Source organism: Procambarus clarkii, chromosome 35 (assembly GCF_040958095.1).
Source record: "Procambarus clarkii isolate CNS0578487 chromosome 35, FALCON_Pclarkii_2.0, whole genome shotgun sequence".
NCBI classification, from domain to species: domain Eukaryota; kingdom Metazoa; phylum Arthropoda; class Malacostraca; order Decapoda; family Cambaridae; genus Procambarus; species Procambarus clarkii.
The window spans coordinates 30,694,347-30,722,339 of NC_091184.1; the positions used below are offsets into that span (position 1 = coordinate 30,694,347).

Genomic DNA, 27,993 nt, shown 5'->3' on the forward strand with positions numbered 1-27,993 from the left:
TTTCAACTGTAAGGGGATATGGTTTGCACCTTGTTATTCTAATAATGGATAAATAATTCTAATAATGGAAGCGCTAATTATATGAACAAGTGCCATGTATTTATTCAGACGAGAACAACAGCGAACACAAACCAGCGCATATACGAACGGAATGGTTTGTATGTACAAACTTCAAAGTGAACGAAGTTGTTTCTAGCCCGGTATACGAAATTGCAGTATACGACTTGACCAGTCCCCTCCAGGGATGTGATGTGTGGCCAGCGGTCCCGCACCTCCAACAGTTCTTATTTGCTCCTCTCTCCTTATACTCTAGGCCGGTGAAGCTCTAGAATCACAGTCACAAGACCAGAAACTATTTATCAGAGACCGAGGAACGCTCCTGGGCCGGGATTCCCAGTCACGGAATTGAATGCAACAATTTCCAGCACCATGAAGCGACCATATTTTCAAGAGAGGACCCTGCCGGCCAGGGTCGAGAAGGTGTGTAGAATGTGGAACACCAGAAATTAGCCTTATAATACACTTACAAGTAACAATTTTAAAATAGTGTAACTGTGGTAGGGTTAAATTAATCCAGAGTAGTCATTCTGTTATCACTACTCTTTAAACAAACCAAACCTGACCTAGCCTAACAGACTCTGACCTGTTCTAACATAACGTAATGGAAATCACATTGCCATACTCCTCCACTAAGGGATACACACTTCGATTATATGGGAGCAGCAGTCCCAGTGGTGCAGTCGTAAGACACTCGCCCCGCGCTTCACGAGAGATTTGCTCTGAGTTAGTATCCTGGCCGGGGAGGAGTGACTAGGCACTAATCCTTAACTGTATGCCTCTGTTCACCCAGCAGTGAATGGGTACCTGGTTAAATGATTTGGCGGGTCGTATTCTGTGGAAAATTAAGATTAAGGACTTGCCCAAAATGCTGTGCATGCATAGTGACTTTACAAGAATGTAAGAATGTATATCTTCAAAATTGAACTGGCAGGGCACATACAGCTTAGCTTAACATATTTATATATAGTTAATGAAAACTTCACCCTTGCATGGGATCTTAAAGTAAGTAAATGATTCTGCCTAGAAAAAGGCTTTTTATTTTAAGTTTGTCTTGTTTCTCAAACTTGATGCAGTACTCCTGTTAGTTTGTCTGCCGTATTATCAGGCATGACAGTGGTAAACTGGCAGACTTCAACATCAGTGAGAGCCTCCCCAGCATTTCTCTTGTTAGTCACCATTTGTGCATTTTGTGAACAAGAAAGTTTGAAAATTTGCAATTAAAAAGGAAAATTTTAACAACAAAAATTAAAAAAAATTATTATTTATGCCTGCATTTCAATGTTTTTCCATGTAAAAATCAGAATTTGCCAAATATAAGATTCAGACTAAAATAGTATTATGAACATCTTTTGCAGTATATGAATGAAAATAAATATATTGATGTGGAGGAGATGACAGACTACCTGGTCAACACTTATCGGGAGTTTCGAGGCAAAAATAAAAAGGCCTTCATGAAGAGTGTTGAGAAAGGTAAATGCTGCTACTGGTATTTATTTTTTGTGTATTTGTATTGTATACTGTATATATTCTCTGCAAAAACTCATATCCTTTAGAGAAACTGCAGTGTTAGGAAGGTTTTAAAGCTATTTTTCTAATTCATAATATCTTATTTGCATGCATTTCAGTAGAATTTAATATTGCAGACAATTTTCCGATTCATTATTTCATTCAACATATGAAATTTCTATATAAGAACATAAGAACAAAGGTAACTGCAGAAGGCCTATTGGCCCATACGAGGCAGCTCCTATTCTATAACCACCCAATCCCACTCATATACTTGTCCAACCCGTGCTTGAAACAATATATTACTGAACTTATAAGAATTTCATATCCCAAAATGTATATTTATCTTTAAATTTACCTGTTTAAACAAATCTCGGAGTTCCAAGTTAAGAAATTGGAAAAATGTTGATTTATAACAACAAAAATATTTTATTTCAGTTAAATTGTACAACATAAGTGTTTAGTTGTAATTTTTACTGCAAGTTCATAATTTGTTTATTATTACGAGACATAATCATGACATAATTTGTGGCTCAAAATACTTCAGTTTATAAAGATCCCAGTCATCCAATGGGATTTAGGGACTCTCTCTTAATAATAAATACAAATTTATTTTCTCAACATGTCGTTTGTGATTCATTGATCCATTTTCTGTAGCCTATGAGTGGCAGCTGTACTGTTGTCAGCAGACTGAAGACACAAGTGATATTGAAGATATAATGGATAGTGATGGAGGAGGGCCAGATATCATGGAAATCATTGATCCTGAACCCCCAGCTAAGGTCAGTTATGAAACTCGTTTAAATTGCAAATACGGTTGCTGATTATCTACTTTTTCAGTCTTGCTTTTCACAGTCTGAATCATTATTACCTAAATATAAATATATTTTATCTATTTTGTATGATATAAAGTAATTGTGTTCAGAATTGATTTTTAATCAAATTAACTTATTGAGTCTGCTTTTTAACTCATGAACTCTGTGTGGCATTCCCTGTGTGCACAAGGAAAAAATTATTTTTTATTCCTATATTGTATTGTTTAATGTGTATCATCAAGCAATTACTTGAAAATTGTAAGTCAATTACTTTCAGTGTAGTGAAGCGATGGAGATGCAAATTTCTTGATCAATGATCACATATCTTGATCATTGGCCAAGCAAACTCCAGACAGGGTCACTCCTAGAGGAATGGTTTGCAATGCACATTGCATTCTTGTGCACACAGGAAATGGCCGCTGAAAAGCTTGTGCAGTGCAGGGAGTTAAGGGTTAAGGAATGTATGTACTTGTATGGGTGTGAGAGAGATAACAGTAAGTATTGGGTATAGGTTTATGAATGTTGTGGGGCAGATAAGTTCTGGTAGGGAATATATAAGAACTGGTGTGCAGAGTAGAATTCCAAGGAGATACAATAACTTGCTGAAATGAAAGAGGTGAAGATGTAAAAGAATTGATAAAAAAAAGCATATAAAGCTCTCTCATTAGTAATTCAATAATTATTAATTTCCTATTTCAGGCTAATGGTTTGAACACCATGCTGACAAAGATGTACAAGTCGCCAGCAGTTTCATCACCTGCTTCAAAACACAAAATTTCGTAAGTTTTCACCATTTATCATGACGTTATTAATACTTTATGGGCATTGTTTTCAAAATTTTGTTCCCACTGATTTTTTGGAAGGGGCCAAATGGTAGCTCCCTGAATCTATCTCACTGAAGTAGATAGCTCCACACATATGAGTCACATCAGCTTTAGGAGTTCTAATTGGCATAGTGGGGGGCATATTCTGATTGGCATATCACATCCTAAGGTTGATGTGACTCACGTATGTTGAGCTAGCTCAGTGAGCCACCAAGACCCAACCAGAAAAGGGAGTTTCATTACCTTCAATGCCTTTGCCTTTTTTTTTTAATTAAAAATATATGTTGCTATGTCTAATAATATTTCAGATATACTGTATAATAAAAGGTAAATTAAGCCTTGAGTGCATATATCAAGCACTTCTCTGTGCCATACACTTGATTGTTTCATACGGTAAAATCCTATTGATATCTTGGATCAGGTGTAGTCCAGGCAGGTAGATGTTCAACATCAGCACATCAGCAAACTTTAAAAACTGTTCCAATCGACTATAGTGGTGCAATGGAAATGTGGGAATACTCAATCCAGCCCATATTGTGCACAGAAATGTTCATTGCATAAACTGTAAAGCCTTTCCAGGTGCACCTTGTCATCAAAGAGACCACTAATATTATTAACATTTTTACAAGCGATTAAAGCATTTTTAATTTTTTTAGTTGCACTTGGTTCCATTATTAATATGAAAAGCCATTGGGTGAATTCTATACCCTTAGCATATATTTTTCATAAGTTATCACAGGAATCGGGGGTGCTAGAATACAATATCATTTTGTACTGTATCATATTTCTCTTCATTAAAAAAGCCCATATTAAAAAGAGGAAATTTTCTGTAATGACATACAATTTTTCTTAGGTTAACATTTGGCATAAAATAAATATTAGAAACTAATTTTCTCATATAATTATCAGTTTCTCAACTTATCAGGTTCAACCCCAATGACATGCACCATTTGTTGTTGTTCATGGTGTGCTTCTTTGTACACAACTTGTTACAAATTTATTGCAGAAGATTATCAGTAACACTTTTGTTTATTTATCTCTACTTGATCTTTGATTCATTAATTAATTCATGTGTCTTTGAAATGATGTCATGGCAGTAAAATAAATTACATATGAATCATTGTTTGTGTAGAAATCCTCCTTCACTTACATTTCACTTTTGGCAATTTTTTTTAGGGCAAGGGCAAGTCAAGATTTCTTTGTGTTGGACACTAATGGTGATCTTGGAACCATGTCTCCTGAGGTTAGTGAGTAATTTTTTTGTGTGTGTTCTTAAGTGTTACATCAGTTCAGTTCATGGGCTTCTAGCAGTAGGAATATATTAATTTCCATAATGAATGGAATTGGACTATTCTCCTTTTATTATTTACGATGGTTGGCAATTGTGAACCATCGTAAATACTGTCCATTGAATTGTCAGTTTATTGAATTGTCAGTAATACTGTGAGTAATTTTTGGGCAACATGTCCAATTGCTGCCGTTAACATTTATACCAAATGGTTGAGTGTAGTATTTGAGAATCCATGTGCTGTTCTGGTCTAAAAATTGGCAGTTATTTTCAGCGACTGAGGAAATTGATAGTCACTAAGTAAAGCATATGAAGTCAGTGTGAATGATACTGTATATTATTCCTAAATATTATGCATCATACGGAACCAGTAATTTTTACTAACATTTTGTTTAAAAATTAACAGAAAAGTATTAAGAAGAAACGAAAAAAAGATAAAGAAGGTGACATAGAAGAAATAATCAAGAGGAAAAAGAAAAAGCAATTGCTTCCAGAACAACCTACCATAACATTTGCCAATATGGCAGGAATAGAATCTCTGAAGGATGTAAGTTTCTCTTATTATTGTTTTAAGAACATGGTAAAGCAAAAGTAATTGTCAGGAGGAAGTGCTTAGCCAGTATCACTCTGTGCTATATAGTCATACTGGCTTAGAGTTTTTTCCTGATTATTATCTTTCCTATTCTATCCTATTGTTTCCTTTCATTTGTGCATTTTCTGAATAGATTTGTTCTGTCAGCACTTTTAATAGTTTATTTTGTTTTATTAATTTGGTATTGACAGTATTGATGCCTCGTGGTCTAGTCATGATTATTTTTGTCATCATCGAGGTATTCATATAATATCTTGAGTGTAGAGCAAGTATGAGTAGTGCAGCAGCAGCAGCTCTCAGCACTGCTAGCAATGCTGAAATAAATAACTACAATTATTTAATGTAGATAGTGCCATTAAAGATCGTGATGTGATGAAGGCTGTGTGCAAGGTTCAGATATCGGTGAACCTAGTGCTGGTTACGATGTTCGTGGGATGAGATAGACATCCACAGCACAGCCACAGTTTGGTGCATCTATTCATCGTGAAACAAGACCTTATGTTCCTTTAGAAAATGAATTTGTGGAAAATTGCTCATATTTAGTATTTGGTGGCCAGGATTCTGATAATGGTAGCAGTGTTGTGGCTAGTTACCAATGTGCGTAGTATATCGTACATTGCTTTATACTTTTAGGGTAGATACAAATTATGATACAGGTAATAGAATCACTATAAAACAAACTATAATAGCATTTTCTATTTTCCCTAACAGCAAATTTGTGACCTTATTGGCAATCTTAAGTGGCCAGGTATTCTGCAACCTCTTCAGAAGTCAGTTCTAATAACAGGACCATCTGGCAGTGGTAAAACAACCTTTGCTCAGGCTCTGGCTGGGGTGAGTATTAACATGTTGATGTCTGTGTCTCGATGTGCATTGGGAATTGTTGTTTGTGGGCTATTAAACAGTGTCCTCTATGTCATAATGTTAAATTTGTACACACACACTTAGGGCTAGGGTGAATTAGGGTGCTGGTGGCTAAATGGACAGCATGCTGCACACGTAATCCTGTGGACCCGGGTTTGATTCACAGCGCCGGTTAGAAACAAATTGGGGCGAGTTTCTTTCACCCTGATGTCCCTGTTACCTAGCAGTAAATAGGTACCTGGGAGTTAGACAGCTGTTATGGGCTGCTTCCTGGGGGTGTGTGTGTGTGTGGGGGGGGAAAAAAATCAGTAGTACAGTAGTTAGTAACAGTTGATTGACAGTTGAGAGACAGGCCGAAAGAACAGAGCTCAAGACCCGCAAGCACAACTAGGTGAATACACGCATTCATTCGTAGCCACGCATGAACACTCACTCATTCACAAGAGTTGTAGATGGTGGAACAATTTAAGTAAGAAAGGGGTAGATGTCAAAACCACCTTGCTTGAAGGCATCATTTGATGTCCTGTAACTACACTTCAGTAATTATACAGATAATTATGTGCATGTGCCTGCATGCACTTAGAATGCATGTTGCATGCATGCATGTCTAGAATGCCATCCTGTATGTCTACATGAATCTGTTCTATGGAACAGCAGATACTTGCTTACCTTCAGGAGTAACAAAGATACTTGTGCAGAAAGATTTTTTCATATTGACTTTAAGCCATAATTTTGTCCCACTTTAGGTACAGTATTTCTACTTAGTAAATGACATTTTTGGGGAACCTCCCCTTAAAATTTACACTTGTATACAGAAACACTTGTGGAATAAATTTAATTAATGTAACTAATGTTGTGTGTTATATCATGGTTACTATGAGGGAAATGACCCATGTTAATTTAGGTAAACAGGAGTCACACTAATATTTGAACAAATCTTAAAAAAAAAAATTACTTTGAGTATCTCGGCTACATAGTTCACTCCCATCATGCAGTTTGTTAGAGGGTTTTATCACTTTAATATTAATGTAGTTAAAGTAAGCCAGATACTACAGGAAATGATGTAAAATACTATACTCTTGCAATATTTTTCAGACAACAGAATCGGCCATTCTTCGGGTCACAGCAACAGAGTTAGTGGGAGGGGTTTCTGGAGAGAGTGAGGAGAGGATTAATGAAATATTTGAACAGGCAGCCTCTCTTTCCCCTTGTGTACTTCTTATTGAGAAAATAGATGTTGTTGCACCAAGAGAAGGAAACACGAAGAGCTTGGAAAAGAGAATTGGGACTCAGCTTGCCTCCTGCTTAACCAGTAAGTTTGACTTTGACAGTTGTGCAGATATTTTTTACAGTTAGCTTTTATTTTGCAAATATTTTTATTCTTTGTCCTGTATTTACTTTTCACTTGTCAAACCCATAACAGCTAGGAAAATATTTCCTTAAGGATAATTGTGTGGTTGAATATTAAAATTAGTTTTTGTACATTTTTTGGATTCACTGTGCTTGGCTCTAACAATAGATTACCAGTTTTTGCTGTTTGTTGTTCACATTCTTTGCTGTTCTTTTCATATACTGTATTTGTGTCTTTCAAAATGTTTTCGTTTGTTTCTATTTCCTCACCTGAGTGTGCTGGCTGAGAGCAGGTCTTGTGATCTTCCTTCCTTCTCATTGCAAGCACTTGTAATTCTTGGACCAATGTTTTCCTGCTCTTTCCAGAGTACTTATCATTTGAAGGAATGTGGTATCTTCAATATTCTTGACTCAACAATCCCCTTAAGGAAAGAATGTTGCAAGAGGGAACAGGGTGTCAAAAAGATATAGATAAATAGTAATGCATGTATATAAACTTGCAGTGTTACTAAACAAATATCTTAACATGCTAGAAACCACCAGGGAAACCTTACAGAATAAATAAAATAATAAATATAATGGCCATAACAAATATTTGGTATGTATGATTGTAGGGCATAATACCGTATTCTAAATGTGAAAAAATTTTGGTAAAATTATTCATTAATCATATTATTTTCTAAATAAAATACAAAAAAGTACTGTCCAGTATTCAAACTTGCTGGCTAGTGTTTATACACATTACAGTGTCCTGATAGCATACTTTTTTCTATTTTACTGGACGGGAATTTTTTACACACACATACGCATGAGATCACTTTGAAAAAATAGTATTGGGAATCGATAAAATTGAACAAATAATTTTTGAAAACTGCAACTTCAAGAACAAGAGGACGTAGATTCAAACGATGGAAACAAAGCTGCCAAAAAAACATCAGAAACTTCAGTTTTGCAAACAAAGTGGTAGATGGTTGGAACAAGTAGTGAGAGGGTGGTGGAGGCCAAAGCTGTCAGTAATTTCAAAGCGCTATACAACAGAGTACTGGGAAGACGGGACGCCGTGAGCTTGGCTCTCATCCTGTAACTACACATAGGTAATTACGACAGAATATCAGATTAAAATATCCTTTCTGTCAACCATTTTTGGCTAGTCGCTCCTTGTGGATTCCAAACTACTGTATATAAATGGCAGTTAAAATTTTCAGGCTATATAGCCAGATGTGTAATGACTGCTACAAGGTATGATTGGTTATTGTCATTCATAGCAAATCTGAGCCACAAATATTGTTCTCGGTGTTCTAAATTTTAAACCGTTTTGTGAAGAAAGCAGATAGTGGTTTTAAAACCCACACATCTGAAATTATAGAAAAGTTGTCATTTCTTCATTTTCAGATGTTATTGTGATTCATCATCTGCAGAGCTTAGTGTTTGCATCTGTAAACAATTTTGGTCTGGTTGGCATGTTTGATGTACAATACTGACAAAACTTAACCATTTGTTGATTAATAAAGAGTTGTGTTTGCATTTCAGATTTAAAAAGTAAGCACAAAGACAAACAGGTTATAGTCATTGGAGAAACCAGTCGCCCAGAAAATTTAGACTGGGATCTTCGTAGCAGCTTTGATGGAGAAATGTTCATGGCTATACCAACAGAGATTGCCCGTGCACAAATACTCCAGGTCTGTAATCTTCATTATTTTTCATTTTAACTACAGTACAGGCATACCTCAGAATAAGAGTTTAATCCGTTCCTGGAGACGCCTCGCCTTCCGAAAACTCGCATTCCGAAGTTAATTTCCCCATAAGAAATAAAGGGAAATGAATTAATCCGTTCCTGACTACCCCAAAAACCCCACATCAAACTAAATTTTTATACCTAATTTACCTAATTCATCTAAATAAACTTACAAAACTGTGTTCCAGTTATTACTTACCTTGCTGTCGAGTGCTGTAGGCGTATGGAAGATGGTGAGGAGGGGGGAGGAGGAGAGGAGTTACTGTTTGGAAGGGGAGTCCCCTTCCATAATCACATCACATAACCCCATGCCTTGTAACACTATGGATACCACTTCTCTTTCTAAATTTTTCAAACCAGCCCCTGCTTGCCTTAAACTCTTTCTTATCTGCATCACTCGTTGCAGGGGTATTCTTTAGAAGGTCTTCGTGCAACACCCTGGCTTTCTCACAAATAATGGCCTCCGAAACACTATCACCCCTCAACTCCTTGTCGTGTATCCAAATTAATAACAACTTTTCCACTTCTTCAAGTATTTGTGGTCTTTGTGCCGTTAATGTTCTTACTCCTTTTGCCACTTTAGCACCCATAATCTTATTTTTCTTCCTAAGTATAGTGCATATTGTTGATGTGGCTTTGTTGTACTGCCTACAAAGTTCAACAACACGTGTACCGTTCTCATGCTTCCGAATGATCTCTTGTTTCTCCTCTATTGTCATCCTCACAGGAGCTTTCTGGCCTTTATCCTTACCACTGGCTTTCTTGGGACCCATGGTGAGATATATAATAACAAATTGTATAGACAAATCACCAAAAATCCAACAAAACACTGAAAATCCGCGAGAAGAATTGATGTGGGGGTAGTCACTGAGCGCCAGACAATAATAAACTGAGGGGCGGAGGGGCGACGAACGCGCTAGGTCGGCTGTACGCGTATCAACAAACTCGCGTCCAAACTCGCCTCCCGAAGTAACCCTCGCCTTCTGAGACAAATTTTTGGAGTAAATACACCTCGCCTTCCGAAAACCTCGCATACAGGGACAATCGCATTCCGAGGTACCACTGTATTATGCAAGGATCATGGATATGATGGATAGTGCTTTATGGTTCAAAGATTCAGATTTTATTTTTGAAATACTCAGCCCTTTTATCTTTCAGATAAGGATGTCTAGGTGATCATAATTTTGCATGATTTGTACTACTAGATACTGGCATTCAACATAGTCTGTTTAGTTCATTTCTATTAAAGTCCTCATAATATTCAGTCTGATAATTTTGTATAATACTTTTGTTTTTCATTTGTTCCTTGGCTTAATTCTTCATTCATGTTACCAGTAGTAACTGTGTAATATGCATCAGATGCATGTGTAGTGTGTGCAGTGAAATATAGTAAAATACAAAGCTAGGACACATAATGTGAGTAACATGAAACACAATTGTGACAGTGAAAGGAAATGATAACAAACCAATGGGCCCTTGCAGTACAGTACTAATGTTCCAGTGATAGCCAACCTCATGTAATTGAAAGCATGAAGCAGAGGTTCCATGCTTCTTGTAATGTCACTGGGTGGGTGAATACAGGGTAGGCTAGCTGGCACTGCTGGTGACCTAGGCTCCTAGCTGGCACTGCTGGTGACCGAGGCTCCTAGCTGGCACTGCTGGTGACCGAGGCTCCTAGCTGGCACTGCTGGTGACCTAGGCTCTTAGCTGGCACTGCTGGTGACCTACCTTGAGGTGCTTCCGGGGCTCAGCGTCCCCGCGGCCCAGTCGTCGACCAGGCCTCCTGGTTGCTGGACTGATCAACCAGGCTGTTAGACACGGCTGCTCGCAGCCTGACGTATGAGTCACAGCCTGGTTGATCAGGTATCCTTTGGAGGTGCTTATCCAGTTCTCTCTTGAACACTGTGAGGGGTTGGCCAGTTATGCCCCTTATGTGTAGTGGAAGTGTGTTGAACAGTCTCGGGCCTCTGATGTTGATAGAGTTCTCTCTCAGAGTACACAGAGTACTCAGAGTACTGGCCACAGTCCCACTGGGTGCTTCGTCGTGGAGGCCTTCAACCACAATCCAGCCTGTAGCTGGCAGGTACCGATCAGCTCCGCTGTGTAGGCCACTCCACGACCTACACAGGGTTGCGTGCCCTAGGGTTAGGGTTGCGTACCCTAGCCAGGAGCCTTGTGTGACTCGCTGGTCACTCTCCTCATACAGCACCCCAGTGGGTGGTCTCCTCCACCAGGCAACCCCTGATAAGGCAATTCCCAACACTGCCACTCCTCAGGCAGGCTATTACTCTCAACAGAGTTCGTCCAGGGATGGCTCACAGCTTTTTCAAAGCAGACTGGTGAGGAGACCTTGGCTGCCTTGGGTAGAATGATCCATCGTCCAACACAGCAGTCCCAGGTCGACTCTGTAATCAGACACGTCATTAATACTGGGACGCTTCACTCACAAGCTTAGACAGAAATGTCCACCTCTTCACTCCATAGATGGCGTTCACTGTCTAAGCGCCACCTCACCAGAGGTCAGCAGCGGCTACGTCATGAGCTGACTAGGACAGGAATCCAACACTTATTGCTGGCCTATCCTGTCATCACTAGATGGCGTTGTCGTCACTGCTCCGTGCTCCGACGCTGGACTCGGGTCCGTAACACTTGGTGTCATGTACAGTTTGTTTGAAGACATTAGAAATTGCTATGCAGGCATTAATTAGTAATTCTCTGTTTAGCGGGAGTTTTATCCAGGATTTCCATCAACTTCAAAAAAGTTACATCATCCTTTTTGCAGAGCCAGTACACAGAGTGGTCACTGGGACCATTTCTCCTTGAATTGTTAGTCATGTTGGCACATTTTTTGTGTATGGCTGCTGAACAGAGTTGGCACTGAAAGCTCTGTTGGTAATCTACCTTCATGTTGCATTCTATGCACGTTTTAATCAAAGCCATTTTTTGAACACTTCTGTTCAGTGGTGATGGTCTTACCAGGTCTTACAAGTTGGGGTGTTGACCGGTGGGGGGTTGACCGTGGGTGCTGGCCGTGGGTGTTGACCAACTTGAGATAGGCCTGGAGGAGGCTGTATGGACGGCCAGTGTTGCTACCACGTGTCGCACTCTTAATTTGTTTTGTTCACTTGTTAGATTACATTACTTGCATTTTCCCACTAGTTATCTTACAGCGAAAGCGTCTAGTTTCTGTGTCTGGGCACTAGTTACCTGAGTACGTTACACTATTTGAAAGAATACACACACAGAGGGTACTGGAGTGGGCCTACCTCCAAATGGCCCTTGTTTACATACACACGACGGAATTATTTTGTGTATAATTTGTTCACTTGATATTAAAATATGTTATCTTAATTTTTGTTATAATAGACACAGGTTTTGCATAGAGAGCTTAGCACTATGGGCACTGATTACTTGATGTTTCAATAGCGAGAAATGTGATTTATTGACGACTTGGCAACTATCGCCTAAGGCCTCCTGGCACCACGAGGGCAGGCGTTGACTACACACGAATTTCACTTATTTTTCCTTGAACGCAAACGGTCGGATGGTAATCACTATGATATATTGGTTAATATGTTGAGACACACTTTAAAAGTTATCTGACTGTGTTTAGTTCCTGTATCACTGAAATATCCCTAGATATATATTGTTTTCCGCGGAGCTCGCATAGCGTGGCCCACTCCCACTCACACCCCAGAACCACCCTAGGCTAGGCTAGGGGCACCCCAGAACCCACCTAGGCTCCTACCTGGTGACAGTCAGGCACATCACAGTTAAGATGTTAATTTAATTTTCTTCTAGTAGTTGCTGATCCATGCTAAACTGAACTCTATATTTTCTCTTTCAGCTGTTATGTAATGAAGCATTATTTGTTGGTGATTTTGATGAATTAGCCCATAGAACTCCAGGGTATGTAGCTGGAGACCTGAGGAAGTTGTTGGAAAAGGCTCAGAGCTTGGCATGGAAAAGGTAAAACCTTGAGTTTTATATTATGAAATTAATTATTTTTTTTAGTAAGAATATATTCATCATGTACATTGTTAGATGATGTAAATGATTGTTTAATACAAATTAACAGTCTTATTTTAATTCAGTTTATAGTAAAGTTGAAATTTCTGATGGAGCTCCTTGTGACTGCCTGAAACTTATCTCACCGAGATGACTCACAACTATTGGATTATATTAGCTCTGGAATTCTGAATTCTGGAATTCTACTTAGGACTAGAGCCAGAATAAGGGCCCAACCCCCTCACAGAGGCACAGACAGTGAATGACACTCTTCCACCCAACCAGGAAAATATCCAAAGTCAGTGAACCATTACAGACCACTGCTGGGCTCAGAGTGACTATAGCTTCAAAACTGCTAAACAAACTCCCCAAATAATGCAAATAAATGATTGAATCTCTTGGAACTAGCGTGAGCTTCTTGCTGCCAAACCTCGCTAGTAAGGGGGGTGCTCGAGCTTAGGTCTCCCTCAACCTTCCAAGCCAATTCTGTTGATGTGAACACCATTTGTTCTCCAATCTAGGGTTCCCAGGCTGTCAACCAGCCGTGCAGGTCCCACTACACTTGAAAGTCCCACTTGAAGTTTGTCCTAGGATGTGGTCTTTAAAAAAAAAAAATGTTGGTAACAATAGAGCAAGGTTATAGTCAGTCTACATGTCATTTGTGTGGGAGACTGGTACATTCTATTTACCTCGATGATGCTTTGGTAGGTTTTAGTTACTCTAACCTATAGATTTCCATTGCTTATTTTTATCTCAGAGTTGGAGAGAGTTTGGTTTAGTTTAGTAGCTTGGAGTTTATGCCCTGGCACCTATGCTGCTGCTTCATAATGTGTGGGGGTCAGAGATCCTGGTAGCTTGTTATTGGCTTCGGCCTCGATTTGCGTAGTCCGGAATGCATCATTCTCTCTCCAGTCGTTGCCCTGCTATTTGATAGTACCCAGCACTGTAATCAGCGCACTAATCGGCAGTCATGTTTGACCATGAGGAGTGCTTGAATGGGTTTTGAGTTTCCAGTAGGAATTTTGGTGCTGGACTGAATGCTTCCCAGTGTTCCCCTAATACCAACATGACTACAGGGGCGTGTTCAAAATGACCCTAATGAATTGATGCAGTGTGTCACCCTGCCCTGGCTGTATGTATTGTCAGGACCCATTCAGATTTCTCCTTAATGACTGACAAAGATTTATTTATATTTAGGCAGGAACTTTACATGTGAAAAATTTAGTTAATATTTTATTTTTTATTTTTTAGAAAAAAAGATTTATTGTATGGTGACACAGTAGGAAGCTTAATGGAGCAAGTAAGAAGTTTCATAAACCATTTTGAAAAAATGTGTGAAACAGAGAAAGTTAATTCAATGGCTACAATCAACATGGAAGATTTCTTGGAAGCCTTAATGGTAAGAGGTTTGTCTTTTACCTCAGCTTTTTATATATAAAATTCTTTAGAGCCTTTTAAATGTACTGTATTAGTTTTCCATAAATATCATATCATTTACTTGACATTTAATTTTGTCTTTAAAATAAGGAATTTTGTTTTTGTTTATCTTGAGAATCACAGTGCTACTAGGTAATACTTAATAGGTAAAATATTTAACTATATGGGAATAGCTTTATTGCAGTTATCAGTACCAGGGTAAGGTTTCACTTGCAAGTTTTATTGTGGGTAAGGATTCATTACCTGGAGCTTTATTGTGGGTAAGGTTTCACTCAAACTTTATTTTGGGTAATGATTCACTTGCTGGAGTTTTATTGTGAGTTAAGGTTTTACTCCCTAGAGCTTTATTGTGGGTAACATTTCACTCCCTGGAGCTTTATTTTAGGTAAGGTTTTACTCCCTGGAACTTTATTGTAGATAATATTTGACTCGCTTGAAGTTTCTCAAGACTAACTGTGAAAGAGCTTTAGTGAACTAAATATTATTTTCAACAAAGTTTATTTTGCCACATCATTTTTCTCAATAAGAGTGTGAAGTTCACCATATGTAATGGTATATAATTTTCAGCACATCACTCCTGCACTGAAGAGAGAGGGCTTCCCGACAGTGCCAGATGTTACATGGCAGGATATTGGAGGTCTTGAGGAGATCAAAAGAGAACTGCGAGAAAAAATTCTTGTAAGTTATTATTGCTCGAATGTGTGCAGTCATATGGTGCAGTGTGCTAGGTCATATTGAAATATTTTTAAAATGTGCACAGATTTAGGTTTTCTCTTGTCAAGCCATGTGAGGTGCTCAAGGTACAAGGTACACCTCTGGTTCTTGGAACCAGAGGTGTACCTTGTGTTGATACCTGGAGGGGTGAGTGGTGCAGGTAACTTGGCGGGCAGATAAGCAGGTCGTGAGAGCCTTGTGTTGGTGGACACTTGTGGTTCCTTAGCATATAACTTGGCTGTGCAGGGATGGTTGAAAATGCTGTGGCACAATATCAGTCTGTGTGACTGACTGACTTTGGGGTCAGCCAAGTTATTCTACTCAACAAGGTGCTTTTTGTATTAACTCGGACAATATTTGTCTGATAGCTGAAGAACAGTTGTGTATAACCATCAGCACTACGTACTGTACTTCACAACACTAAACCAATCTTTGCTCATTATACCAGCTGTACACATTACTATTATATCAGCCCATACCCATTACACCACTGTAATCCATTACTTCACCCTGTTTGAATACTGAGGCATGCTAACCCAGATCTATTTTTATTGCCCCAATTAGTTAAACCATATCTAATTGATTAATATTACATGTATTATTATTAACATTGGTAATATATTTTTAACAGGAGCCCATCCAATATTCGAAATTACATGAAGAATTTGGAGCAAGTCGCCCCAATGGAATCTTGATGTGGGGTCCTCCTGGATGTGGAAAGACCTTGCTGGCCAAAGCTGTTGCAAATGAGGCAGGCATTAATTTGTTGCCAATAATGGGACCGGAGCTTTTAAATATGGTAAGATGAATTTTTGTTTTAGGGTTTTATCATTACTTTTTTTGTTTGCCTTTGTGTGCATACATGAATGGGTGAGTTTTAGGCTGTCATTGTGCATTTGTTGCTATGTTTTTCTGGGAGGAGCCTCTTGGTGCTCAGCATCTTGCTGAGATTGTTTTACAGTACTGGGTCACATCAGTCATAGAAGTCCTGTTGGCCTACCAGAGTTGGAACCTTCCCCCCCCCCCCCACTTCCTTTTTCACAGGCTCAGAAAGTATTGGACTATTATCATCATCCCTTGCTGAGAAAGCATCTAGAAAATAGCAAAGCTTAACAGACATCTGCAAATAGATTTTTCAGATGATTCAGACTATACAATTAGTCCACTCAAAACTGGCTCAAACCCTGTAATGTTAGTACCAATAGCTGCCTTTGATGGCCAGTCCTGCTCCTAATGTGGTTGAAACAACTTGTAGTCCTGAGTGGGTCCACCTTCTCTGGCAATGGGGGTTTTGTTCGTTTATACCCAGCTCCTCCTCTTCTGGCGAAGAATGAGATGGCAGGCTTCCGGAGCGGGGTCCGTTGGTTGTGGATGCTTGGCTGGTTAGGCCGGGGGTGCATCATGTGCTGTGTCTAGTGGCGGCTTTATGCTGCAACCTGCGGGCCACCAGTTCTGTGTCAGTGGCTGTGCTCTGGGTTGATCTGGTTTCCCTGGTTCCCTGTTCCAGGGCTTGTGTGTGTGTGGTTTTTTTGCATTGTCATTAAGTATAGCTGGCCTGCAGTCTACCCTCGTGCCCATGATGTTAGGAAGTATGCAACTCTTTCGGCTGTCTTTGGACGGTTTTTGGGCTCGAGGGTCCTGGCCGCCAGATCTCTCAATGACCATCCCGGGCCCTCTGTTGCTTTGGGATTTCTGTAATGGACGGCTGTCTTTGTTGGGTTGTGATCTTCATGGGTGCCGCCTCCCGGGTTCTTCCCTGTTTTCCTTCTCTGTGGGTAATTAGCTTCAGGGAGCCAACGGGGCTTCCCTACAGAAAACCAGCAATGAATGTAATTAAATGCCAGTTTCTAAGGGAGCTCCAGAGGCTTCCTGATGCCCTCCCTCCCTCTGGTCAGCAGTTTTCATCATTCAAAGAACTGGATGGTGGCAGCCTGACTTGTCCAGGCCAGCTCCCTCTCCCCCCTGCTGGATGGGTGGAGCTAACGAGCGAGGGGTTAGTTGAACGAAGTTTTGCTTGTTTGCTTTCTGGGAGAGTTCTTTTTCACTTGTGAGGATGTAGATCACACTTTTTAACCAGGCAGTAGTCTGTTTTGATTCGCCTACCTTTCTGGGTGCCTTCCATGTTCGATGGCAAAATGACATACTTTAAATTGAAAGTGTTCATGCGTCATTGCTCCCTTCACCTCTCTGAAGGGGCCAGGTTCTAGCTCATGGTCCCCAGCAGGCTTACAAAGGACTCTGACTGATGACATTCAAGTAGTATGGTACTTGATCAGTAAGGTAGCTTCAGGGGCCTCCAAAGCTCGCCCAGAACATGGCATTTAATTACATTCAATGCTGTTTTTGTTTATCTACCTCCCCTTTTTCACATCTTTCCAAAGGTGGTTGTTTTACAGTTCCTTTTGATAGCAGCTGCTTCCTGCCATCCAATTTCCTAACTTTTTGTTAGGTACTTAGCTTAGAAGCTCTGAGACGTACTGCAAGATGTCACAGAGGAGCACTACTGCATTGCTCTTGGCTATACATGAGCAGATGACCTAACTGCTCTGATAACTGATGCTGGACTGAGCACCAGGCTGCCACCAGACATCCTGGTGCTTATTATGCCAGGCCTCTGCTCATTATGCCATCCTGTGCTCATTACACCAGCCTGCCTGTGTTCATTATACCAGCCTGTATTAATTATACTAACCAGTGTGTTCATTACTTCAACCTGTGCTTATTATATCAGCCTATGTTCATTATACTCCATTTACTTGTTACTGGAGCCTGTAATCATTTCACTTTGTTCATGTCTTGAGGTAAGCTTGCTTAGGGGGATACCTTTCTCATTTGTCCTCTTGTCATCCCAATGGATGTAGGTAAGGGCCTAGCTACACTGTATTCCCTGTGTTTGCTATACAATATTCTGAGATACGCTTACACAATTGAATTATTTTACAACTTTCAGTATCAAGGCGAGAGTGAAAGAGCCGTACGAGAAGTATTCAAACGTGCACGCAATGTGGCCCCATGTGTCATCTTCTTTGATGAATTTGATTCACTCTGTCCAGTCAGAAGTAAAGGAGCTGAAGTAAGTTCATTATTATGTTATCTCCCATTTTTCATTTATATTGTTTGGGGGCTGCAGGAACAATATTTATCTGAAATATGTTCTCCAAGCACTTTGTGTGTCAGCGATGCGACAACAGTGGGATGAGAACTGTAAGATAATTAATATAACAAAATAACCTAAATTAATACAGTATTAAGTGGTTTTTCTCAACATCTTAAGTGTAGATATGGGATGAGAACTATGCTCATGGTGTCCTGTTTTTCCAATACTGTCATACAACACTTTGAAACAACTGACCACCACCAAACAAACATCCACCAGCTTGTCACTTAACTAGTTCCAACTGTCTACCTCACAGTTTACAAAAGAGAACTTTCTCTTTTGGCATCCTAAGCTTGAATCTATGCCCTCTTGTTTTTAAAGTTGCAGCTTTCAAGAATTCCACATTGTCAATTTTATCGATTCTTGTTTCTGTTTGGTATGTAGTGTACTTTCTATCTTCAACATATTTAATGCCTGTAGCCTCTCCTAGTAACTTTTGGTTTTCATATCTGGAAGCTATTTAGTACTATGTCTTGACTCCTTTTCCAGTTTATTGATGTGCTTCTTGAACACCATACAACATTGCACATTCCAGTTGGTGCTTTTCACACATACCTTCATGTATGTGTTAACTTGTCATTGCCTTAATTATTGGATAAATTAAAACTCCTTTTAACAGAGTGGCAGTAAAACCACCATAGTAAACACACTACTGACGGAGATGAATGGATTTACAAAGCGAGAGGATGTTTATGTTATAGCCGCTACCAATCGTCCCGACATTCTTGATCCAGCAGTAACTCGGCCGGGAAGGTTTGACACACTTCTATATGTAGATGTGCCTGATCATCTTGGAAGAGTGTCAATTTTTCAGGCTCGAACAAAGGTAAGAGCATATATTTTATTTGGATTCAAATTTATTGCACAATGAATATTGTTGGGATATTTTGATTATTTACTTGTTATTGTTACAGTAATAATATATCAATAAAACTGATAGTTTCTTCACCTTACATTGTACAGTAAATCTTTGTACAGTATATAGAACCGAGGCATTGAATTCACATGAACACAGCTCATGTTCAGCCAAGTGTTTACATCAGATAGGCTCCATGGTTAAGGTTCTAGTACCTCCATAGCATCATCATGTCCCCTCCATAGACAAGATTTTGTGGCACTCGTGCTAAATGCTGACCTGTCCTCACTGTCGTGATCCTGCCCTATGGGACCCAGAAGGATCATACCTTGGGGAGCAACAGAGCATGATGCTTAAAAAAAAAAAAAACTCCAAAAGCACATTAAACCCATATTCTTGAAGAGAATTAAGCTTATCCTGTGTCAATAATTCAAATCTTATCAGCAATGATTTTTTGCATTTTATGACGTGTGTACATTTAATTCCACCATTGTACATTTTTTTTCTGGCCTACCTGTGGTCCTGCAAAGTGTATTTGCAGCATACATGATTATCTTAATAAAACTATTGTCTGTAAATTCTTTTAGAAGAGAATGTCATGCTAGTACTGTAGCTTTCATTCAGCTTTGTTAATAAACCATTTGGGTAGTTTGTCTATTGTATATACAGTATTTGCTGAGAAACCATGCTAGGGAAGTGACTGTTGTATATTTGTTGTTCTGGTTGCCTGGGTGTTGTGTGCTAGTGTATCTCATATTGCTTTGTTTAGAACATTTATATATCTCAGAATGGGACATGTCCTCACTTGGCCTCCGATGTCGACCTTGAGGAAGTGTCCCGTCTCTGCGACAACTTCTCGGGTGCTGACTGTGACCAGTTGGTGTACTTAGCCAGCAAGGAAGCCATCAGAGAGGTGATACACAACTCTGCAGCTTGCATACCACCAACAACTCCAGCAGCAATAAATAATGAACCTGCAGTACAGCGCTTTGTTGCAAAGAGACATTTTGCTGCTGCACTTAGAAAGATTAAACCATCAGTAACATTGGAGGTATGTAAGAATTAGAGGTATTGATCTACATTCAGAAAGTCAACATTTGAACAGAATTTCAGATTGTCATAAGTACTTTATATGTGCATCAGGGCTATGTGCATAAAATTTAATTAAGCTTCTGTAAATTTTTGTGTAAATATATTTTTTTGTGCACATGTGTGTTGCTATGTATAGTGAAATCCTCTCAAATGGTACTATTGATTTTGAAACCCAACTGTTGCATCTAATATTTTATTTGCCCCCCCCCCCCATTTTATCTTTATTAGTGTAAATGCTATGTCAATATTTTGCCAATACAGCCGAAATATTGTGTCAATAAAGACCTGAAAAGAAAACAGCACAGCAGTCACCCTCCACACTGACATCTTCAGAATGTATGAAGTAGACATCTGCTGCAATGCCAAAAAATCTGTGCCCATGCTAAGAGGCCACTGTAGCGCAAATCACAAAAAAGGCAACAGAGCACTAGCCAAAGGACAGGAAGGACTGTATTCCCTCTTGCCTATAAGAAGAGATCTGCTTAGTTAGTGGTAGAAAAGTTGAACATCACTTCATCTCATCATGAGAGATGGTGATGCTTTTGTAGACCAATTGTAACAGAAGAGGTTGGCAACTGAATTTTGCAAGTCTGAAGACAAAACAACTTAGGCAGAACTGCCTCACAATTAAAGACGGCCAATTCAAGTGTCTTGTATAACTCATTCACAAAGGCTGGGAGGACAAAATCTTGAAATGAACAGCTGCTACTTTTCCTCAGACAGCATAATTACTTGCAAGCCAAGAGTCAGGAAGCAGGTCTACTATAGACCCAAATTTAAAGCAGCTAGTCCCTGTCATATAACAACAAATCCTGCTTGGCCAGAGACCAGCAGTGGGCAAGACACAGCACATGATGAGAACAGCATTAGCCATATAAAACAATCAGTTCTTATTGATGTGCAATACACATTCCAACATAAACATGCATACACAAGTCACAAAAGTATACTATTAACTTGATTTTTAATCTTCTCTACTTCAGCTTTAACCATTGCATTAATTTTGCAGGAACAAAAGCGATATAAGAAGCTGCACAGCAAATTGGAGGCATCCAAAGTGCGTGGAGAACTTCCAGGATTTCCTGATGATGTAAGTTCACTTGCTGGAAATATAGATGAACAGTTGCAGTTCACAGAGGCTGCAGATAACAACGTACAATAAATGGTAGACTAAACAAAAAATAAAGTGATACATTTACATCAGTTTATTATTCTCTGAAAATATACAGAGGTCTTAAATGTTTGGAAGCGGGAAACATTCCACAACATTTTGTTTCAGTACAAATGTACAGAAATTCTAGAATTATATTTAAATTTCAAAATAGATTTAGTACTCAAGATACATAGGAAAGATGTTAATAACTTAGACATCCATAGATGTCTTCCTTGGTATAGTATAAATCTTTTGTCAAACTGAGAACAAGTGGGAAATTTATTTATGGAATTCAGTTTTTTTGTATGCAATAGTGTATAATGACGCTTCTTATTTCTTATCTCCAGAAATTTAAAATGCCTCAAGCCAAGTCAAATGTTATAGAAGAAAATTGCAAAATACAGGTACAGTATAATCAAATTTTATGTGAAGACAGGATGAACATAGGCTGGCTTTACCAGTGCAATTTCTTAATATATTTTGAGAGAAGGGGAAGAGGGGTGAATGAAGGGGGGGGGGGGGAGTATATTCAGGAGCAGAAAGCTTCAAAGGGACAGAGGAAACACTGTCCCGTGGAGAATCACACTCTGATAGCCGCCCATCATACCAACAACGGGTTGAAAGTATGGTGACAGTAATCAAATAATAACATGTAAATAGTCATCTGACTATACCCATACTTTGAGGGTTTGCAGTAATCATCAAAAGATGGCACCAAGCTGGGAGACCATTGGTGCTGCAGGATATGCAAAAAGCACTAAATATCACTGAGGATGCCAATTTGAGAACAAAAGCACCTATGATGATCAATATCAGATTCACTAAGCACTCTGTTGAGGGACATAAGGAAAGCAAGACATACAGACATCTTGAAAATTGGGACTTATGATAAAAGTATTTAATGTCAACTGAAATCTACCTTGTTATTTGCAGTGAACTAAACACTTCTTAAATTAACCTCACGCATTTACCTTTAAAGACAAGAGTGGAAATTATGATTTTGTCATTTTTTATCCCGATTTCAAGCAATTATTTTTTTAATTAAAATACTGTATTTGGATTTTGAACTATGAGACACTTGTAAATTACAGGGCTTTATTTACTTGCCTCATAATTGATTAGGCACCAACAAAAATGAAAAATCTCAGCACCACATACAGAACAAAGTGTGTATACTAAACTAAAAAGTTTAAACTTGTAACATTCCAGTACGAAGGCCATACAATTATTCAAATGTGGCCATTTGTGTCCCAATGCAAAATAAATGTGATGAACACTCACAGCAACTACCATTATTATCTGAGCCACAAATCAATCCCATTACCCAAAACAAACCATTTTGTGGTGTCTGTCTTAGACTACCTTATTGGATACACAAATACATGAGTCCATTCACCTTACTGGATTTAAACTTTAAAAAATCCATATCATCCAAAGCATTTTCCTCTGTGCACAATACCAGTGGGAAATCTTGTTGATTCATCACACACAAAGAAAATTACAAATTTGAAATGACTCACAATAAAACTAAAAAATATCTGTGAGCAGTGCAAAATAATTATTGCATTTTTGCATACATTGCGTTGAATGGAAACCAGCAAATCAAAAAGCATCACAAAACCCATATTACATTAAACAAAACTGAACTGTACAATAGTCTCAATTACCCAGATTTCAGTACTTACTTGAAAATAATTCAAGTAATTCAATAAATACAAACAAATAATAATCAGTTCAATTTACTTTTGGTGAGATATTGTCATTAACTTGATAGTGAATACCAAAGAGGATCTCTCCTGGCCCACCTGGTAACTGGTGCTGCTTTATTTAGTGAACATTTGACCATAATCCTAACTTTTACCTACAAGATTATATTTTCACTTTCAATCTTAGTATAACATTGATTTAAAAAGCATTGCACAATGAAAATGTTATCACAGTTCATTCAGTAAATACCAAAGATACTGGAGCTACACCAGAACAATATACATCCTGTCCTTAGTAGCAATCTAGACCTAGGTGTTAAAATACAGTATAAAATATTTGTGTTTTCTTTTTGATGTACCTGAGTATACTGTATATAGTTCATGCTAGAGGAAAAATGCAAAAAACTAAATCTTGAGAAGAATGGCATCGATCTTTGTCATTATATATCATAAAACTGCTATTTTACAAGTTGCATTTTTTCATGCAACCACAAAGAAAAATAAATTCAGATGCAGACAGAAACACACCCACCCACATGCATGCATGCAAAAAAACTATAAAATATATCATGTTGGTAATAACATTTGACTCAACATTGAACCGACAGTTCCTTTTAATATTACGTCAAATTATTAGTTTGTTTACTTCTATCCATTCTTTCTCTCACACTTTAAAGAAAACTTTTTGGTAATACAATGCTCAAGCCCCAACCTAAAAATAATTTCATTTGGTAATTACTATTGTATGATGTATGATGATTAAATTACAATATTGCAGCTGATAAAATAAGAACTATAAGGGTTCATATTTGTTAATAAAAGAGCATCTACCCTGGAGTGGCAACTGTGGAAAACACTGTAGATATTAAACAGGATGCTGAGAAATATCTAGCTTTATAATTTAATATGCAAGTATATGTGCAGTATTTTAGACTAGCCATTTTCTTTTAGAAATAAAATAACGGTAAAATTTTGAAACAGATTTTTAAGCTGAAGAAATGTCTTCAATATAGTAAGCAATCTTTTTGTTACTTCTCAATCAATTCTGTCCAATGATTTATCAACCTCCAGTTTTCAGGATCTTGAAACTTATTTCATCATTGACCCATGACCTGCTATTGCGCTTTCCATAACTGCCACCTGTATAGATCTTAGTATTTTATACACTGTTTTGATTAAAATGTGAATGAAGGAGCGGTCTTGAGACAAGCTGGACTTAATCTACACACAAAATCAAACAATCGATTTTGCATTTTTTGAACAAACTCGAGAAAACAAATATTTTGCACAAGTGTCATACAAGTAGAAATAAACCCAACATTTTACTTAAGCGAACAATACAAGGGTTATGGAGCATATCTTTAAATGTCAAGATTTAGGCTGAGGCCAGGTAGGTTATTCAGCACCAGGATTTCTCAAGAGCATAATATGCCATTCGTTTTACAAACAAGTTTCCAATTACTGATGGGGTATACAGGGGTGAATATTAAAGGATCATTCCAAAGTGTTTGAGCCCCAGGTCATTTTACCTGTTAAGTGAGCAGGTTAAGGTGCTTACTCTGCACCACAGGATACAGAATTATGAATCTTTTTGTAGTTTCACTTTCCCTGTTCACGACATTCAACATTTTCCACAATTTTTATTTATTTATTTATTTATTTATTTATATATATATATATATATATATATATATATATATATATATATATATATTAAAGGATTAAATTATATATATATATATATATATATATATATATATATATATATATAATGTTTTTACCTAACTTTTGAGTAAATTAAAATAGAAGAATTGGTCATTACACTTCTGTCAAGCAACATATTTACACCAAACATACATAGCATGATGGATTACCTGTTATACGTCTGTCGTTGATTCCGAGGATAAATGACCCTATGACCTGGTCTCTGACCACGTCTCCTGGTTGGTGGTCTGGTCAGCCAATGAGGCTGCTTGCAGCCACATTAATACAATCTGATATTTACACCATAGAGAATGTGAATGTAAGCACTACTGGTAAAATACTTGCATTTTGAGTGTTGAAATTAGAGATGAAGGTTGTTAAAGTAAAGATTAAAGGTACAGCACTCATCTCTAGATTTAAGGGTATGGAAGGATGAAGATTTAAAAAGTGCGCTGAAAAATGTACAAACTGACTTGAGTATATTAAACTTGGTGTATGCAGATGACAGTCTTGTCGTGAATGCTCTGGTGAAAATGAACAACAAAGGAGCGATGTGAGTAAAGGGCTATTCTAACACAACGTACGGATGTAAAGTAAGTACTAATGTTGGACGAGTCTTCTGTTATAAAAGATGTGGAATGAAAAACCGGAGTCACTTGGAATGAGAAGTGTGCGAGGATAGTTTGGTCATGTAAGAGACATGAAGGCTGAGTTGAGCAAATACCGTGAGTGTGGGACAGACAGAGTGGTATGTGTGTGAATAATGAAAGAGGGATAAGTGGCAATGAACAAAACTGAGTTGCAGTAAAAGTTTCAACAGAAGTGATTGAAAATTTGCTTGTGAGAAATCCCATGAAGCATTTAGTAAGTCAAAAGGTCAAAGCATTGTCATCAGTACAGTGCTGTATTTGCTTGTGTGGTGGTACTAAATTCTTGTGAAACTCCTGAGAATGGAAGGCATTATTAAAAAGGCCAGGTATAACACTAAATATCTTTTGTCTTCCAGTTCTATTTTCCAATCTTAATAGGCAAGTGCTTCACCATTCCATGAGCAGGAAATGGCAATGATGATCATTAATCTAAAATACATTTATCCTTGGTACTCTAGACAAAATTTGTTTATGCACTGGTGAACTACTAATGAGAATTATGCAAGTCAAAACCCTTTCCAATTAACACTTACATATATCAAACACTTGGTGCACAATGTGTTTTTATTTTAGTAGTTTCTGGCAGCAATGATCGAGCTCTGTTACTTAAAGATTAGTCAAGCTGGCTGAAGATATCCAAATATAAATAGTGTACATAAGTGTACACTCAACATATTAACCTGAAAGTGGAATGTATATGATTACTCTCTATAAGTCACAAAAATAACAAATAAATATTTATATTGCTGTACTGTGACTGTACTGCTGTACTTCATCACTTACATATTCAAATCAAGATACAAAGGTAAAATGTTTTGTGAACTTCTCTTTTTTATGAGTTATGTTACAATTACACCATTCAATGATCGAAATGTGTCCCCCCCCCCCTGAACACTTCAGACAATTCAACATGTTATTTCATTTACAACATTAAAGGAACCTGTTTGTACATGTTAGCCATCTGGCTTGGCTATGCAAAGCCCCTCTATCCTGGGGAAATAGAGCAATGGCTGTCAATTTTTCTATGTATGATTCTCTAATATTTCAATCAATAGCTTCAACTGGTTGTTTTTCAACATGTTCTCAAATACAAAAGTGTCTTTCAAATGTTCCCATCTCTTACCGAGACAAATCTTAAGAACAGTCAGCATGTCAATAAATACTAATTAAACATTGTTCAAGGACAAGTCTATTTTTAAACAAAGATTTGCTGTGAATGAAACATTGAAAAAAATAATAACTCGCCTTTGAATGATGCTTTTCTCTACATACTTGCCAGCAGTTCCTGTTCTTCAACCAATACTAATCAAGCCAAGATTCAATATTTATCAAAAACTCAACAAAACTTTACTCTAATTAAAAACATATATAATATTAACTACAGTATTTGAGCGGCTTGTTATCTTTTACTGGGTAAGCAAGATGCAATATATGCAGTACTGTGTATGATGCAAATAAAACTTATCATTCATAACTTGCATTATTAAGCTAATATGTATAAAGTAATATAGGCAGGTATCATGTTACTAACAACAGCCTCACTTGTGCAGCCGCCTATTTCTCTTAATTATTTTTGTTGTTAATGAACTGAAGAAACCAGAAATGGTCAGAGGTAAAACTTTATGAGTAGACATGATCCTGCATGACATATACTGCCCAGGTAACTGCTCAAGTTGATCTTCAGTGCACCTTATTCAAATTCTATTAACTACAATATTACTGACTAAGATACCTACCCCTGCAGGAGAGAAAGAAAACATGTAGAAGCAACAAGGCATCAAATAAGAGAGAAAAGTAATCATTAGCAGCAATTCTGGCAATTGAACTCTATTGATTTACATTTTATTTATAATAAATCTATTGTGCCACTTCAAAATATGTCTAAATCAAATGGCGATACGAAAGATGGATAAGAGACTACTGCATCACAACGTATGATACATTACCTATGGAATCTTCCTAAGTCAATTAAATTTATTAACATAAACATAAGATTCTCTTTCTAAATATTTACCCTTTTCAACTGAATATTGCATGTCATTACAGATATACTAAATGTTAAAATCAATATGACATTATTTTCAAAAATTCTATTTAGACATAGGATAATGCCCAATGAAGAAAGTTATGTAGCTGGCAGTGCATAGCTTTAACCTAGTATATCTTAAAAAAAACTCAAATGCTAAGTAAAACAACACAAAAGCAACTTAAACACCTTTATGAACCTCTACCCAGTTGTAAAATCTTGTACATGGTCAGGCATTGTACAGGGAATGAAACAACAAGTGTCTGCAGTGCTTCATTTGGCTTTCACTTCAGTAACTTTCTTGATATCTTCCAGTGCTTTCTTAGCATCCTTAATCTGATGATAGATACGGTCCCTCATGGCTGAGTTGGTTGCTTTTTGTTGACTTTGCTCTAGATCCTGCAATGAAAAACACACTGGTAAAATTACTATTAATATATACTAGAGGAGCTGGTT

At 37.9% G+C, this 27,993-nt stretch overlaps 2 protein-coding genes across 2 annotated transcripts in view; one reads left to right on the forward strand and one right to left on the reverse strand.

The window, feature by feature from the left end:
* The first annotated feature begins 180 nt into the window (after window positions 1-180).
* On the forward strand, window positions 181-21,498 carry smid (nuclear valosin-containing protein-like smid). The gene is made up of 17 exons (XM_045759085.2): window positions 181-480; window positions 1,416-1,530; window positions 2,224-2,348; window positions 3,081-3,160; window positions 4,382-4,448; window positions 4,900-5,040; window positions 5,797-5,919; window positions 7,045-7,261; window positions 8,830-8,978; window positions 12,882-13,003; window positions 14,294-14,441; window positions 15,047-15,157; window positions 15,825-15,992; window positions 18,144-18,266; window positions 18,970-19,176; window positions 19,994-20,257; window positions 21,308-21,498. The coding sequence occupies exons 1-17, from the start codon at window positions 430-432 to the stop codon at window positions 21,458-21,460; spliced, it is 2,364 nt and encodes a 787-aa protein (XP_045615041.1). The 5' UTR covers window positions 181-429; the 3' UTR covers window positions 21,461-21,498.
* The window catches only part of LOC123768489 (transducin beta-like protein 2), a 55,269-nt gene continuing 48,764 nt past the window's right edge, over window positions 21,489-27,993 (reverse strand). Inside the window, exon 9 of the mRNA XM_045759092.2 lies at window positions 21,489-27,936. Within this exon, the coding sequence (XP_045615048.1) occupies window positions 27,811-27,936 (126 nt within the window). The 3' untranslated portion in view covers window positions 21,489-27,810. The remainder of the gene's footprint in view (window positions 27,937-27,993) is intronic.